We start from the raw sequence: 17,409 nt of genomic DNA, 5'->3' as shown, positions 1-17,409 counted from the left end.
CCTTTTACTAAATTTTCTATGTTCTAGCAAACTGAGAAGGCTAATGCACCTTTGGGTAGAGGCACTGATACTAACCTAACCTGCCCCTGTTCTGAATCCTAAGGTAGCCCATCAAGTTTTGCCTAGTGGTCTAGTTTGCCACTTAGTAAGGGTTCTGATGGTAAACAGCTCATTTTATGGGTCGATAGCTTCATCGCAAGCTTGTCTCTCAATTTGCTTCAGGTCCTTCTATAAGATAAGCCTCACTTTCCAGTGATCAGGTTAGCTCTTTAAGAAAATTGGATTTTAAAATAGACGATGAAGCTAGTGGTTTGGTTCCTAATATCTCTCCATTGAAGTAAGCTCTCAATACGCAAGCTCTGTGTGACCCGATAAATAAAAAACAATTTTTGTATGGTTCCTATCAAATCTTGAGCTCCAGTTTTCAAAAAATCTTTAAAGGTTTTGACTAGAGCTGAAAATCGGTTGTTTCATGATTTGGCTTGCAGTGGAATACCACCTAATGTATGCTCTGTTACTAACACATGAATTTCTGCTAGGAGCATAGTAGAGTAATACTAAGGTTAAAACAAGTCATAAGTCTCCTTTGTCTAGTACAGGCACAATAGCTACCGCTAGTATAGTAGTACAGTAAACAAAAATGAAATCATGAGTTATCAAGTTTGGATGCATCAACAGAGCAGGACCCTGAAGGTGAGGTATATGTAGGTTTGGAAGAAACCAACATGGATGATGTATCATCATTTCAGCTGTTTGTATCATCATTTCAGCTGTTACAAAAGCTTATTGCAGAAATGTATCTAAATAAATTAGTTCAGGTAAGTCCTGATAATAGTTATTCTACAATGTTGTCAAATTATGCTACTGCAACTAAATCTTTTTATACTCTGAAGTTTTCTACCAAGTTCGCAGACAATGTGCTTCTTCCCGTCCGTTGTTAAAAACTTGTCTCTCGCGGAAGATTTAATCAATCAATACAGTCAGCCCTTATTATTCGAGGGGTTTATCTTTGAGGATTCAGTCATTCGTAGATCAACATCTGTATAACCAAATAAATAAAAATTCATGTATTTGCGAGTACTTGGTGCTGCTCGGGCCCAACATTTTCAAACCGCCCGCGCTCCTTTTCACCCAGTTTTCTTCATGCCATTTCTGTCTCTGCACACCATTTATGTCTCTGCACAGCACAATACCTCGTCTCTCTCTAACTCTCGCATTGTCTTTCCTCATGTACACATCTCCACAACTCTATGTGAAAGCATTTCGTGGTCTTCCTTCTCATCATCATGGGCCCCCAGGAGAACTGCTTCATCTTTTGAATGTTCTGTTGAGCAGCAGAGAAAGGTCATGACTCTCAAGGACCAGGTTAAATTCCTTGATAAGTGCAAGGAAGGGATGTCGTATGCAGCTGTAGGACGACTTTGGGATATCAATGAGAGTACAGTGAGGTACAGGGAGAAGAATGACAAGAGGATTTGTGCTGCTGTGGCGGCCAGTACCCCACGCAGTGCGAACGCTGTATCAAGGGTGAGGGAAAAGGGCATAATCCGAAGGGAAAATACCACGTTTCTGTGGATCGAGGATCAACACCATAAAGGAAAGAGCCGTCAACACAATCTTCCAAGAAAAAGCAAAGTGCCTTCTCAGCCATTTCACGCAAGGTGAACCTCAGCCGTCCAGCAGTCAAGACGACACACCAAGCCAGCAAAGGCAGGTTTGACTAGTTTAAACAGCATTTTGCTTAGAACAGGAAAATTTCTGGGGAATTGGCCTCTGCGAATCACAAGGTAGTGAAAATTTTCCAGGACGAGCTTCAGACCATCTTCATGAGGAGATATACAAGCCGGAAGAAGTTTGGAATAAGGTTGAAACTAGTAAGTTTATGAACATTTAGTAAAATTCTTAGATATTTGATCCTTTATTTAAATTGCTGAACTGCTACGCAAGCTTAACATTAAAACTTGTGCAATTAGTTTAAAAAATTTGGTTGTAATTTAAACAAGTTTATGAACATTTATCAGTAAAAATTTGCTTTCTTGATTTAAATTGTTGTAGTGTACTGTACTGTAATTAGCATACATACAGTACATGTAAAAATTTAATCAACGCATGTAAACAATAGTTTTAATTCAAATTATGTAATGCTGGATATTGTAGTACTTATGCCTTTTGCTGTTTATGAGAACGTATACCGAATTGCAAAACAATAACCTAAAGAATTGAAAGAAAATTCAATCATTTCCTCAGCTTTGTGATCAAGCACTGCAGAGCTAAAGACTACAGAATTATCGTGAACCTAGAGAATGTGAATGTGACCTTTCTAAAGGCATGTGAACACGTGATAACCTCCATACACATGGGAACCTAGCATATGGTGATCTAGCACATACGGAGCTATTGCCTGGTATCCTAGAGCATGCAAATCACTTGCTCGGGGATCTAACAAGTGGGGACATAGCTTGTAGGGATCTAGCATATGGGAATGCAGTATGTAGGGTTTTTGTTTGTGGAGATTACATGCAGAGATCTAGCACATAGGGAACCATCACACGGGGATATAGTGCACGAGGACCAAGCACATGGGGATCCAGCATGTATGGTTCTGATTCATGGAAATTACAAGCATGAAGAACTAGCACATGGGGATCCAGCATGTATGGTTCTGATTCATGGAAATTACAAGCATGAAGAACTAGCACATGGGGATCCAGCATGTATGGTTCTGATTCATGGAAATTACAAGCATGAAGAACTAGCACATGGGGATCCAGCAGGTGGAAATTTAGCGCAAAGGGATCCAACATGTAGGGTTCTTGCTTGTCAGGACTCAAAGCATGAAAAGTTAGCGTGTGGAGCCCACAAGCATGAGGTTTTAAAGCATGAGATTTCTGCGAATATATTACTTAATACTTGGAGACCTAGCTCATGGCAGAGCTACGCATGGAGACTTAGCATGTGGAGACCCTACAAATGGGGATTTCTCATGCAAGTACCTTGTACTCAGGGCCTTACCCCTTGGAGAACAAGAGAGCGGGGAAATATGGTGAAAAGCTCTATTGTACCTAGCCTTACTAGCAGGTGATTATACATTCTCGGGTGACAGAGAGCATATATGTGCAAGATAAACATGCATGCAATAGGGCTCTCCTCTGAATATTATGGCCCTTGCTTCCCAACTAGCTAGCAATGTATACAGGCTGCTGAACATGTTTTGACTTATACTGGAGGGATGGCTATTGCGGGGAAAGAAAAGAGAAATTTTAGATTTTTAAGATAAATGTTCACATTTACTAGTTCTGAGAAGGAAGCTATATGAACTTCCAGAGAGTATAAAAATAATGAGATTTTATCATTAAAATTCTGTTATTTATCTTTTATAATTTTCACACCGAAATGTTAATCTCAATTTCCTGTAATTCAATCTCCTTTTTTCAGAATACATTCTCATGACAGAAATCAACAGACTGATAAATATACTGGGAAATTGTAATCATACTGTAACTAAAATTAATAAAAAGACCTTTAGAAAGTTTACCACCGAATAAAGCAGTGGGAAGTTGCATATCTTGAAGGAAATAAAATTGAAGGAGAGCAGAATTATTTTCTTTTAGTATTCCTTCAACACAGGTCATGCATAATCCTACCTGAGAAAAAGTGGCGAGGCAAATGGCACAAGAGTAAGGTCTTTCTCCAGTATGGCGACGCATGTGTCTCTTGAAATTGCCAGATTCCACAAATTGTTTGAGACACACTTCACAGGTGTACCGCAGCTCCTTATTGTGATACCTCATGTGAACCTGTTTGAAAAATATAATAAATTAAAATAGCAATATTTGCAAAATAGCACCAGTATACTGTATAGATATGTCATTTAATTGAAAAATAATTCGACCACTGAAAAAATTCATATCCATATATTATTCTAAAATAACAATTATCACTTTATAAAAACCTTACAACCAAATACCTTCGAATGGCACAAATATTTGGACCAATACAAAATTTTCATTGTTATTATCAATTATAAAGCATGAACCTGGGGATTTAAAAAAAGACAAGAAGATATCACTATGGTCAGCCATCCTTAGCAAATTATGATAATAGTCAATAAATCCTTGAGATTCCTATTTTTGAAGACTTCATTTATCTAGGATATCTTTGAGAGTTAATGTGGGTAAGAGTAAGGTTATGAGATGTATGAGAAGGGAAGGTGGTGCGAGGTTGAATGTTATGTTGAATGGAGAGTTACTTGAGGAGGTGGATCAGTTTAAGTGCTTGGGGTCTGTTGTTGCAGCAAATGTTGGAGTGGAAGCAGTTCTACGCCAGAGTGAATGAAGGATGCAAAGTGTTGGGGGCAGTTAAGGGAGTAGTAAAATATAGAGGGTTGGGCATGAATGTAAAGAGAGTTCTGTATGAGAAAGTAATTATACCAACTGTGATGTATGGATCGGAGTTGTGGGGAATGAAAGTGACAGAGACAGAAATTGAATCGTGTTTGAGATGAAGTGTCTAAGGAGTATGGCTGGTGTATATCGAGTAGATAAGGTTAGGAATGAAGTAGTGAGGGTGAGAACGGGTGTAAGAAATGAGTTGGCAACTAGAGAGGATATGAATGTGTTGAGGTGGTTTGGCCATGTTGAGAGAATGGAAAATGGCTCTCTGCTAAAGAAGTTGATGAATGCAAGAGTTGATGGGAGAAGTACAAGAGGAAGGACAAGGTTTGGGTGGATGGATGGAGTGAAGAAAGCTCTGGGTGAGAAGAGGATAGATGTGAGAGAGGCAACAGAGCGTGCTAGAAATAGGAATGAATGGCGAGCGATTGTGACACAGTTCCGGTAGGCCCTGCTGCTTCCTCCGGTGCCTTAGATGACCGCGGAGGTAGCAGCAGTAGGGGATTCAGCGTTATGAAGCTTCATCTGTGGTGGATAACGGGGGAGGGTGGGCTGTGGCACCCTAGCAGTACCAGCCAAACTCGGTTGAGTCCCTTGTCAGGCTGGGAGGAACGTAGAGAGGAGAGGTCCCCTTTTTAGTTTCATTTGTTTGATGTAGGCTACCCCCCAAAATTTGGGGGAAGTGCCTTGGTATATGTATATATCTTTCTAAAACAAATGACATTCAACTTCCCAACACATGAATGATATATTTTTTGAAAGTTTGACATGGAATACATCATCATAACCTACCTATTATGGTCATTCCTACCTCACATGGGGGTGGAAGAGAAAAAGGGGACTGTCTGATCCCTCCTAATCCCCAAACTAACCTGACCCACAGCATTGTGAATCGATGAGTGAAATTCAGGTGTGTACCCTAACTTTATCTTTTCAGGGTGATGGGTTCCATTTGGACAGGGTTAGGGGGAAAAGACCTTTGTATAGTAGGACCACACTAAAACTAACCTTACCTAGAATGGTATGAATCAATCAATAAGATACCTAACTTCCCTAGCCTAACATACTGTATTACACTTTGTTGCACTCATCTCATTATTGTATACACTTACCTAACTGCATTGCCTACATCATTTCCCAGAAAAAGATTACCCTAAAATTAGGTAAACCTAAACAAAACTATATGATCTGTATCCGGCTTTATAAACCTTCCGAAAACTATTGCAAAACCACCTATTCTCATAGGTCTAAAGTCAGAAGGCTTTCAGGTTAGATATTGTACAGCAATGGATTACACCACAATCATTCAAAAATCATACTACAGCATCCTCTCAACAAAGTTTTTTGCTTATTAGCTTCCTTATCACAGTGGTTCTTAGGAGACTAACATTTTTAGACATTAATGAAAAAGGTAAAGTGCATACAGTATTACTGTTAGTTGTGGAATACAGTATTTTAAATGTTTAAGTGCAGGCTATAGTTAAAGGACCTTGGTTACTTACATATCTTGTAAGCTATCAGAAGACTAGACTTGATAAGTATCAGCTAAGTTGTGCACTTTTGTGATCAATCTATTCTGAAGAAATTTTTTAATTCTTTCATTCTGCCTTGTTTTGAGTATTGGTCTCCTGTTTAGCCTTCAGCTGCAGACTCTCATCTCAAATTGTTGGATAGGAATTTTCAGTCTATCAAATTTCTTATTTCTGAGTCAGTAGAACTTCACAAAATCAAACTTTTAACAAATGTTTTTTTATTGAGCAGGTTGACAGAAATCTCTTTTCATACTTTATATATGACATCTATTTTAATGCTGTTACTGATCTTAAGAAATTTTATATTCTCTATTTATCGCTTCTCCTACAGTTTAAGTACATGCATGTGCTGCCGGGAGCGTCCTTACGCTACATGACCTGAACCTCTGCCTGGAGGCTAATTCCTTTGCCAATCTCTGGCAGTAGGTCCATGAGGGCAATGGTGGTAAATTAGAGGAGAGTTAGTAAATAGGAGGAGGAATCCAGACTTGAGCATGTCCACAGTCAAAAGTTCTGTTGCGTGACATCATGCCCCTCTATCGAGGTTACAGGCATCCTCCTACAGGTTGCATCATAGGAGGAATGCTTCCCCTAGTAGAAAAGGCAGCAGCCCCTATTATTAGATGCAAAAACTGTGAAACGATTCAGTATTTCACATGCCATCCTTGTTCAGGTGTCATGCTAAGCTTGTATGTGGCAGTCGCCCATCCAAGTACTGACCAGACCCAACTTTCATCGGTAAAAAGGAGGGGAGGGAGAGTAACAGGGTCGGGCCTCGCAGGCCAACCAGCAAGTAGTTAAGAAGGTATGCAACCAATCACAAGCAGTCGAGATGATGCGCGATCGATCGGAAGCAACAAATTGAGCAGTTGCATTGCGACTTGCGATTGTGCACTCATGTAATGTCATTCTCAATGATGTGCAAACCCTAGTAGTATACACAACTAATATTGCTCTAAAGGAAGAGTGAACTACAGAATAGAGATGGAACTACTGTACAGGTAAGCAATTGCTAAATAGGTTAGCGTGAACAAATATAGCAAGCGTGTGTGGTAACGTTCCAAAGCTGCTCGCATTGAGGTGTCGTTTTAACATTAGCTCACTTTAGCCAGCAAGAGCGGAATCATTCCAAAGTTGATCAGTCGTGGGTGGCTGAAGATAAAACACGGTAGCATTCAAACCTTTGATATTCTCTTCGTCTTCAGTGGAAGACTGGCTAACCCTATTTCTTCTATTGGAAGAGATAAACAGTGAGAGTGACTTATATCAAACTCTTACTGATTAGTCTTTAAAAGACTAAATGTTCAAAAAGAAAATGAAAATATTGAGGTCCCAATTTCTTTCATTTGTACCCAGTCATACGAATAACAAGGAGTATCATTTATATAATTTCTTAAGTTATTAGAAATATCTTCTTTATGAACATTACATGAGCGCCAATATGTTATAGAATACTGTATTATTGTTTTCATACAGTTTGTTTATAGTCATTATTATAAATGAGCAGTCATTTTTATAGCTTTATACTGTATTTATATTTTTAGTTCATTATCACATCTATGCGGTTACCATGCTTGTGGTTTACCGTGCTAGGCGTTATATCTTAGCAATCCATGTTTACCAATTGTTATATAAGTGGATGAGCAATTTGACAGAGTAACGAGAGCTTTGGGTGTGGAGAAAATGACCCCTAAATCTCGATGAAGTCACTGGGAGCGGGATGACGCATTGGGGCTAAAGCAATAGACAAGATGTCTTTTCTTCGGCTTTTAATCCTGATGCCTGGAGGTTGATCTTACTGGAATTAGTATGGACCAGCAGAGTCACTTGCCTTGGTTAGATAGGCACTGCGCATCACAAGGAACTGGCTATCCTTTGTAAATTTAGCCAATGAATCCTCTATGGATTTAGTTAGTCTATGGAAAGCGAAAATGACAGATTGGTCCCCAGTCCTGGGCATAGTGGGGTGCTAAGAATCTCCCTGTTTATAAATATTGAAGAAAAATTGAAAATTGGTAATTGAAATGTTAGAACCATGAATCAGAATGGGAAGTTACAGCAAGTGGAGAATGAATTTATAAAATATAGTTTGGATATCTAGGCCCTAACTGAAACACATTGTAAAGAGATTGGTAAACAAATCTTAGACCAAGGCAATATATATACAGTATCTACTCAGGAAGAACAGATGGAGTTGGAAGAGAAGGGGTAAGAATAACACAAAGAGCAGAAACGGCATGAACGGAATGGAGAGCTGTAAATAGTAGATTGTCACTTGCAGAGTTTAAATCAAAGCACTGCAATATGAGTATTATAGTTTGCTATGCACCAACAAATGATTCCCCTGAAGAAAGGAAAGATGAATACTATGAAGAACTGCAGAGTGCAATAGATGATATCCCATAGAAAGACATGAAAATTGTAATTTGTGACTTCAATGTTAAAGTTGGGAAGGAATAATCAAGGTATAGAGAATGTGATGGGAGTTGAGGGTCTTGGTGAAGTTGAAAAATGAAAATGTGGCACACTTTATAAGTTTTTGTTCAACAAACAATCTTGTTATTGGAGGTTTCTCTTTTCCTGTACAAGGACATCCACAAATGTACATACTTCACCATGTGGCAATTACAAAAATCAAATAGATCACATAGCCATTAATAAATAGAGAAGGAGGATTCTGAGAAATGCAAGAAGCTACATAGATGTATATATTGGTAGAGATCACCAGTGCCTTGCCACACTAAAATCAAAACAAAGCACCTAACAAAAATGTAGATCGAATACCAATGTTTGATACAACTAGGCTTCTAGAAGATGAGCATGGAAAAACATATGCAATTGAATGTAGGAATAGATTTGCAGTCTTAGACAAAGAGCCAACAATTAATGAAGAATGGTGTGATATTAACCCTTTTACCCCCAAGCTATTTGGAACTTTCCAACCCTTAACCCCCGGGTGTTTTTTTTTTTTTTTAAGCACATTTTGCAATATATATCTAAATTGCTCTAACTGCCTTAATTTTCATTATAGAGAGGTCAGGTTGGTCTCATTCTTTTGGAAAATGCCTGAAGTTTCTCATAAAGTTATCAAAAATATGCAAAAAAAAAAAATTTAAATACTAGTTTTTTGCAAGGATGTACCAGTACGTCCATGGGGGTAAAGGGATGAGTTTTGTGAAACATACCAGTATGTCTATTGGGGGTAAAAGGGTTAAGAACATATATCAGTCAGTTGGTAGTAATGTTTTGGGACATGCAGTTACACGGAGAAAACTATGAATATCAAATGATACCTGGGATACTATAAAATGGAGAGAAGGACAGAAATTAATTGTTGAAATTTTTCTAGGAAGTAATGAAAATTACAAGGTAGTATGCTAAGTATTCCAGTATTGATAGTGGTCTAAAGAAAAGCCAGGAATAACTGAAGAGAATACTTAGGCAGAAAAGCAGATGAGGCTGACAAAGCTATGAATTCAGTGAGTGGCTAGGGTATAAGAACTGCTTACAGAATTATTAATGAAGTCTCTACTGGGCCAAAGAAGAAGATGCATATACCCATCAAAAACAGAGATGGGTCTGTTATAACAACAGAAAATAAATAAAGGCATCATTGAATGGAACACTTTAGTGAGGTCATGAATAGGAGATATGAAGGGAATAATTTGACTGATCTACCTGAAGCTGAGAAAGACCTTGATGTGCCCATAAATGAATTCACTGAGTTTGAAGTTGAAGCCATAATTAAAAAACTAAATGGATAGAAAGCTCCTGGATACGATGGAATAACTGCCAAGATGATATTGGACGAAAATGAAGGGACTCCCAGAATACTTACAAGATTATTTTGTAGAATGTGGCATGAAGAGGCAAAACCTGATGAAAGGGAGCTAGGAGTGTTGGTGAAAATGGCAAAAAAAGATGTCTGATTGCAATAATCACAGAAGCATCACACTTACGTCAGTTGTCATGAAAATATATAGTACGTTCATTCTAAAGAGACTAGAGAGAAAGATTGACAAAAAGCTGAGAGATGAACAAGCAGGATTTAGCAAAGGTACAAGTTGTATTGAGCAAATTTTCACTTCAACACATGTGGTACAGCAATGTGTAGAATATAGAAATCCCCTTTTGATGTTATTTGTGGACTATGAAAAGCCTTTGATAGTGTTCACCAGCTAATTTTGTGGAGAGTCCTCAATTATTATGGAGTTCCTCTTAAATATATAAATTTGATTAAATCTGTTCATGAGCATAGGAAGTGCAAAGTTAATATTAATGTTAGTGGAGTCCTATCAAATGAATTTCAAGTGAACAGCAGAGAACTCTTAAGGGAATGTGTTGTCACCTATGTTGTTTATGCTCCTCATGGATTTTGTAATGCATAGAACAGTTGGGATGGTGGAGAAGGATTGGACTGGATTGGTAACAGGAAATTAGCTGACCTATACTCTTGCAAAAGCTATTTGGCCGTCGGACCACGGTTTTTTTTTTCAGAATACTTAGTATCAAATTAAAAATACTATGACCATCTCATCCTCTGAGGGAGGAACCTAATCGGCTTATCCCCAAAAGCAGATTAAGCTCTTAATGCCCAGAACTAACCATTGTATTGTACCTTTTCAAGAAAGAGATGATAACCTTAAGCAGCATTGTTGAGGATGAACGATTTCGTATTAAAAATTATAAACTAAAAGAGAAAAAAAATGTATTACATTAATAATGTGTGCCTTTTATTTTAAAAAATTTTATTTTGTGTCTAGACAACATGCATGGACTAGGCGCCCACTCGCACCTCGCGAGTGGGCATCTAGTAGAAGATCATCTCTCTCCACCTGGATGAAGAGGAGTTCAGCAGAGATTGACTCTAACCTTGCACTAACTTGATTGCAAACTAAGAATGGCAGTAAGCAAGCAAAGCAATCAATTTCCAATAAGCGAGGTTGAGAACATTGAATCAACAGCGCTCACTAAGATACCTGTTGCTTGTGTGCATAAAAAAAGAAGGAAACAGAATTCCTTCAGGAAGGAGCCTGTTCCTTCAACTTCAGGGAAGTCTAACTCCAAGGCGGCAATGATGAGAATCCTGCGTTCACCTTTGGCCAACCTATAGAGTTGTGGGAGGCATGTTATCATTAATCATGTCACTGACTTGAGGACAATATCTCAAGATGCAATAGCATCATGTCAGGAACAAAGCCCAAGAGTCCCAATTAAAATGGCTGGAAAAAGCTGGAAAATTTAGAGAGTCCAACCAGTTGAAGGAGATGTCTCCATAGTTTCTATCAAAGTGACTACTCAGTGAGCAAACCCCTTCCCCGGCAGGTAACCAAGAGCCAACTACTTATCCCTCATTATAAAATTTTAACAGCCGTATTTCAGCTTCGCTGTTATCATTCTCCTATGTAAAGGATGAGGGTTTGTATTTGTGCCAGAATAGACACGAACTAAATACTGAACAAGAGAAGAAAAACTCACGCAAAAAATTTGTCTACAAACCAGACAGCCATTGAACCTGCACAGCACCAGTCAATAAAGTATTATGTTAAAAATACAATAGATAATATCAGGATGGCAAAAAAAACACCTAAATATCCTAGGCGCTGAGAAAAATTAAAATAACAAAAAAAAAAAAAAATGGCACTCTTTGAACACATAATAATGAATATTTACTGTACTTATTGGTGTCTATAGCTTTTGTCGAAAAAACATTGTAAGGACCAAAAGGCTGGGGGGAGCCATGGGAGCTCCATTCAGGGATTACTCCCATGGGTTGGAGCTCCTACACAGGCTACACCAGAGGAGAGGGTAAATAAAGGATTTTTTCTTTTGTTAAACATTAAGCTCGCTGTGCTTCGAAGATCTAAGCACTGTGACAAGGAAGTAAGCTTGATCAAATTTATCTAGTTTTACTAGGATGAGAGACCAGTTAAGTAAGACATGTGATCATAAACTCTATAAAAGGAAAGAATCCTTCATAGGCTGTTGTACATACATATACCAAGGCACTTCCCCCAATTTTGGGGGTAGCCGACATCAAACAAATGAAACAAAAAAGGGGACCTCTCCTCTCTATGTTCCTCCCAGCCTGACAAGGGACTCAACCGAGTTTGGCTGGTACTGCTAGGGTGGCACAGGCCACTCTCCCACATTATCCACCACAGATGAAGCTTCATAGCACTGAATCCCCTACTGCTGCTACCTCCGCGGTCATCCAAGGCATCGGAGGAAGCAGCAGGGCCTACCGGAACTGCGTCACAATCGCTCGCCATTCATTCCTATTTCTAGCACGCTCTCTTGCCTCTCTCACATCTATCCTCCTATCACTCATAGCTTCCTTCACTCCATCCATCCACCCAAACCTTGGCCTTCCTCTTGTACTTCTCCCATCAACTCTTGCATTCATCACCTTCTTAAGCAGACAGCCATTTTCCATTCTCTCAACATGGCCAAACCACCTCAACACATTCATATCCACTCTAGCTGCTAACTCATTTCTTACACCCGTTCTCACCCTTACTACTTCGTTACTAACCCTATCTACTCGAGATACACCAGTTATACCTTCCCAGCCATAGGCTGTTGTAATACCATTAATTCTCCTGAGGTTAGGAATTCCTTAGAGAGATGTGGTTCATATGAAATTAAAATGTTGAAAAATTCAACAACCTTACTAATTTATCAAGTGGACGCAGTACTTATTATTAATGTGGCCCTTACATTCTGGAAAAAAAAATGACCATCATGCAACCACCGATGTTACTGAATTTAAAGATGACATGAAGTAAATAGAGTATACATTGACCAGAATATCTTCTTACTCCCTGAATGTCAAAACAAACAACATAAAAGCTCTTTTAACTTTACTTGACTTATATTCTAAATTGTGTAACTATAAAAGTAAGAAAATAGAGAAACAAGTAAGAAAATAGAGAAACAATCAGCCACTTCACCTTCAAGTCATGAGAACGTGTAAACTGCTTTGCACACAACTGGCACGGATATGGTTTTACTTCATCGTGCTTCAAGCGATGTCTCCTTAGATCTGTCCCAGTCACATAGGTAGCACCACATATTTCACAGGCATAATCTCTTTCACCTGAGGAGAATGTTTTGAATAAAGTGAATCTTAAAAATATAGCACATAAAATTACAACACAAATCAAAAGGGTAATTAAAGCTGAAAATGTTATTTTCATGCAAGTAAAAAAAAACACTTCCAATTGAAAAGATGTCACAATGATTAATTAAGATTATATCAGATACATCAATTCCAAAGGCATAAAACATATACAAAGTCACTTTAATTATGTATGAATAAAACACAAATGCTTAATTACCACTCCAAAGTATAAAAATGAATTGTAACTTGAGAATTCTTTTCACCATTACATTAGCAAACCCCTTTAATGAATTTTGTATCGGTAATAAATCTTCTTTTTATCTGTTAGTGTCAATGCATGCCTTTTCTTACCTGTGTGCAATTTTGCATGTCTCTTTAAGGCGTTGATGGCAAAAAATGACTGACCACAAACTTCGCAAGTAAATTTCCTTTCCCCTGTATGATATACCATGTGCATCTCCATATTAGCCTTACGGCTAAAATCTTTGTGACACACTGGACATTTAAAAGGTCTCTCTCCTGTTGAAGCAAAAAAGGATAAGTTTTAAAACAAATTTTTCAAATACATATCTTACTTTTAAAAGCTCAAAATAATCTATATCTCCATTCTATGTATATAATCATACATACATATACCAAGGCACTTCCCCCAAATTTTTGGGGGGGTAGCCGACATCAAACAAATGAAACAAAAAAGGGGATGTCTCCTCTCTATGTTCCTCCCAGCCTGACAAGGGACTCAACCGAGTTCGGCTGGTACTGCTAGGGTGCCACAACCCACCCTCCCCCGTTATCCACCACAGATGAAGCTTCATAACGCTGAATCCCCTACTGCCGCTACCTCCGCGGTCATCTAAGGCACCGGAGGAAGCGGCAGGGCCTACCGGAACTGCGTCACAATCGCTCGCCATTCATTCCTATTTCTAGCACGCTCTCTTGCCTCTCTCACATCTATCCTCCTATCACAGAGCTTCCTTCACTCCATCCATCCACCCAAACCTTAGCCTTCCGCTTGTACTGCTCCCATCAACTCTTACATTCATCACCACCTTTAGCAGACAATTCCATCCTCTCAATATAGCCAAACCACTTCAACACATTCATATCCACTCTAGCTGCTTACTCATTTCTTATACCCGCTCTCACCCTCACTACTTTGTTCCTAACCCTATCTACTCGAGATACACCAGCCATACTCCTTAGGCACTTCATCTCAAACACATTCAATTTCTGTCTCTCCGTCACTTTCATTCCCCACAACTCCGATCCATACATCACAGTTGGTACAATCACTTTCTCATACAGAACTCTCTTTACATTCATGCCCAACCCTCTATTTTTTACTACTCCCTTAACTTCCCCCAACACTTTGCATCCTTCATTAACTCTCTAATGTACATCTGCTTCCACTCCTCCATTTGCTGCAACAAAAGACCCCAAGTACTTAAACTGATCCACCTCCTCAAGTGACTCTCCATTCCACATGACATTCAACCTCGCACCACCTTCCCTTCTCGTACATCTCATAACCTTACTCTTACCCACATTAACTCTCAACTTCTTTCTCTCACACACCCTTCCAAATTCTGTCACTAATCGGCCAAGCTTCTCTTCCGCATCTGCAACCAGTATAGTATTCGCAAACAACAACCGATTTACCTCCCATTCATGGTCATTCTCGTCTACCAGTTTCAATCCTTATCCAAGCACTCGAGCATTCACCTCTCTCACCACTCCATCAACATACAAGTTAAACAACCACGGTGGCATCACACATCCCGGTCTCAGCCCCACTCTCACCGGAAACCAATCGCTCATTCATTTCCTATCCTAACACATGCTTTACTACCTTTGTAGAAACTTTTCACTGCTTTTAACAACCTTCCACCAACTCCATATAACCTCATCACATTCCACATTGCTTCCCTATCAACTCTATCATACGCTTTCTCCAGATCCATAAACGCAACATACACCTCTTTACCTTTTGCTAAATATTTCTCCCATATCTGCCTAACTGTAAAAATCTGATTCACACAACCCCTACCTCTTCTAAAACTACCCTGTACTTCTAAGATTGCATTCTCTGTTTTATCCTTAATCCTATTAATCATTACTCTACCATACACTTTTCCAACTAAACTCAACAAACTAATACCTCTTGAATTACAACTCTCATGCACATCTCCCTTACCCTTATATAGTGGTACAATACACACAAACCTAATCTACTGGTACCATTGACAACACAAAACACATATTAAACAATCTCACCAACCATTCAAGTACAGTCACACCCCCTTCCTTCAACATCTCAGCTCTCACACCATCCATACCAGATGCGTTTCCTACTTTCGTTTCATCTAGTGCTCTCCTCACTTCCTCTCTCGTAATCTCTCTCTTATTCTCATCTCCCATCACCGGCACCTCAACACCTGCAACAGCAATTATATCTGCCTCCCTATTATCCTCAACATTCAGTAAACTTTCAAAAATAATAATACAAACTAAAAAGCCTTAGGAAAATAATTTTCTATACATTAATCTGGTAAATATATTCTTCCTCTATAAGGTAAATAGTGATCTATACAGTATTAATATATTAATAAAAAAAATTTAGTATGTCTGGAGATATGACACATTATTATTCCCATGAAATAAAATCTATATCTAATACAGTAATTAGAATGCTTTCCAATTTACTTATCAATGGATAAAAATTAAATTAAATAGGAAAAAATTATGGGAACAAAAGAACCAAATATATTTTCACAAAAATGGGAGAAATATTGAAATTAGTATTTTACTTATTACCTTTCTATTTAAGTCTTCAGTTTTTTGCAGAATTGAAACAAACTTTTATAATTTCAAAAAAGATTCTAACAATTAGTGCATGTAACTGTCTCTACATAATTATTTCTGCATCATCGCACTAAGAAACACATTGTTTACAATCACAATTTTTTCAGACAAACTAATTACCCAAATAAATGCCTAAATGCTCACAGGTTCATCAATATTTTTTCAGTCACTCAGCAGACACTGTGGGAGGTGGAAAATACTGGGCAAAAAGCTACATCCACAAGGTGGATAGTCAATGAGAAGTTAAAAGGAGCTGAAAAGGAGGTGTAAAGATATGTAAGGCCAGGTTGTTGCTAGAGGCTTTGAAGAAGAAATGCCAGACTGGGAAAAGATGCTCCTACTTGTAATGCAGAGCTGTTGAAATTGTGCTTGGCAACCATCAAAATAAAGAAATGAAATTGTTACATATTAGATATGAAAACAGCATATTTACAGGGTGATCAAATACAGAGGGTAGTACTGTATATTTGAAACCACCAGTTGAAGGAGATTGGAGTGGTTTATGAAAATTGAATAAGACAGTTTATGGGTTAAAGGATGCTGCAAAAGCATGGTACTGTAAGGTAGTCAGTGTAGTGAAAGAATGTGGGGGAACGAGAAGTAGACTGGAGCCAAACATATTTTATTGGAGGAAAGACAATAAACTGGAGGGTATATTATGCTCCCATGTGGATGACTTTTGCTATGGGGGAAATTAATGGTTCATGGAAAAAACAATTGGAAGGCTAAGAGAGAAACTTGAAGTGAGTGAACAAGAAAGTAAGAGTTTTAAGTATATAGAAGTAATAGAGCAAAATGAAAGGAGGATAAGTACCAGTCAATAGAAATATGTCAACTCTGTAAAGGAATCAGAAGCTAGTCAATATATTGGTAACAGAATACTAAGTCAGAAGGAACTAAATACAATGCCAGAAATATCGTATAGCATTAGTGAATTAAGTAAGGCATTTAAGGAAGGTACAACACAAGATATGAAAATATTAATTATAGTAGTAAGGAGAGTTAAAACTATAATGGGAAAGGTGGTATTAGATGAACTGTAAGAGAATATCAATTGGGAAGCATATGCAGATACATCCTTTAGAAATGTTGAAGAAGGGCAAATGCAATTGGGCTCAGTAATATCTTAAACATATGGCAGGAGATGTCCTATATGGTGGAAGTCTAGAAAATCAAGAAGGGTAGCAAAATCAACTATTGAGGCAGAGGTGTTAAGCATGGGAGAGGTGATAGAAGGTTTAATATATTTCAATAGGTTATGGGTGGAATTAGTGGGAGAGAGAAGATTAAAGGCAATAGTGAAAACAGACAGTAGAACACTGACAGCCATTAAATCAAGTACCAGAGATAGAGATTGCAGCTATCAAGAAAACAATAGCATCTGCAGAAATACAAGAGGTGAAATAGATAGCAGGAAAGAAACAAATGGCTGATGTACTTACAAAGGCAGGAGTATCTGAGGAAAACATCCGAGCATATGTGGAGAGTAGATATATGAAGG

The 17,409-nt window shown here is 38.3% G+C and overlaps 2 protein-coding genes across 6 annotated transcripts in view; one reads left to right on the top strand and one right to left on the bottom strand.

Annotated features, from left to right (window-relative positions):
- LOC137652339 (E3 ubiquitin-protein ligase CHIP-like) overlaps nucleotides 1–17,409 on the top strand; it is a 335,562-nt gene that overhangs the window by 169,480 nt on the left and 148,673 nt on the right. The window lies entirely within an intron of this gene.
- The window catches only part of LOC137652337 (zinc finger protein 37-like), a 72,272-nt gene that overhangs the window by 13,478 nt on the left and 41,385 nt on the right, over nucleotides 1–17,409 (bottom strand). For all 4 annotated transcript variants that reach the window (XM_068385681.1, XM_068385683.1, XM_068385682.1 and 1 more), the window contains exons 10-12: nucleotides 13,398–13,565; nucleotides 12,877–13,022; nucleotides 3,645–3,797 (exon numbers count right to left, since the gene is read on the bottom strand). In XM_068385681.1, the coding sequence (XP_068241782.1) occupies nucleotides 3,645–3,797; nucleotides 12,877–13,022; nucleotides 13,398–13,565 (467 nt within the window). The remainder of the gene's footprint in view (nucleotides 1–3,644; nucleotides 3,798–12,876; nucleotides 13,023–13,397; nucleotides 13,566–17,409) is intronic.

Source organism: Palaemon carinicauda, chromosome 13 (genome assembly GCF_036898095.1).
Source record: "Palaemon carinicauda isolate YSFRI2023 chromosome 13, ASM3689809v2, whole genome shotgun sequence".
NCBI lineage: Eukaryota > Metazoa > Arthropoda > Malacostraca > Decapoda > Palaemonidae > Palaemon > Palaemon carinicauda.
This window is presented reverse-complemented; position numbering and strand designations above follow the sequence as displayed.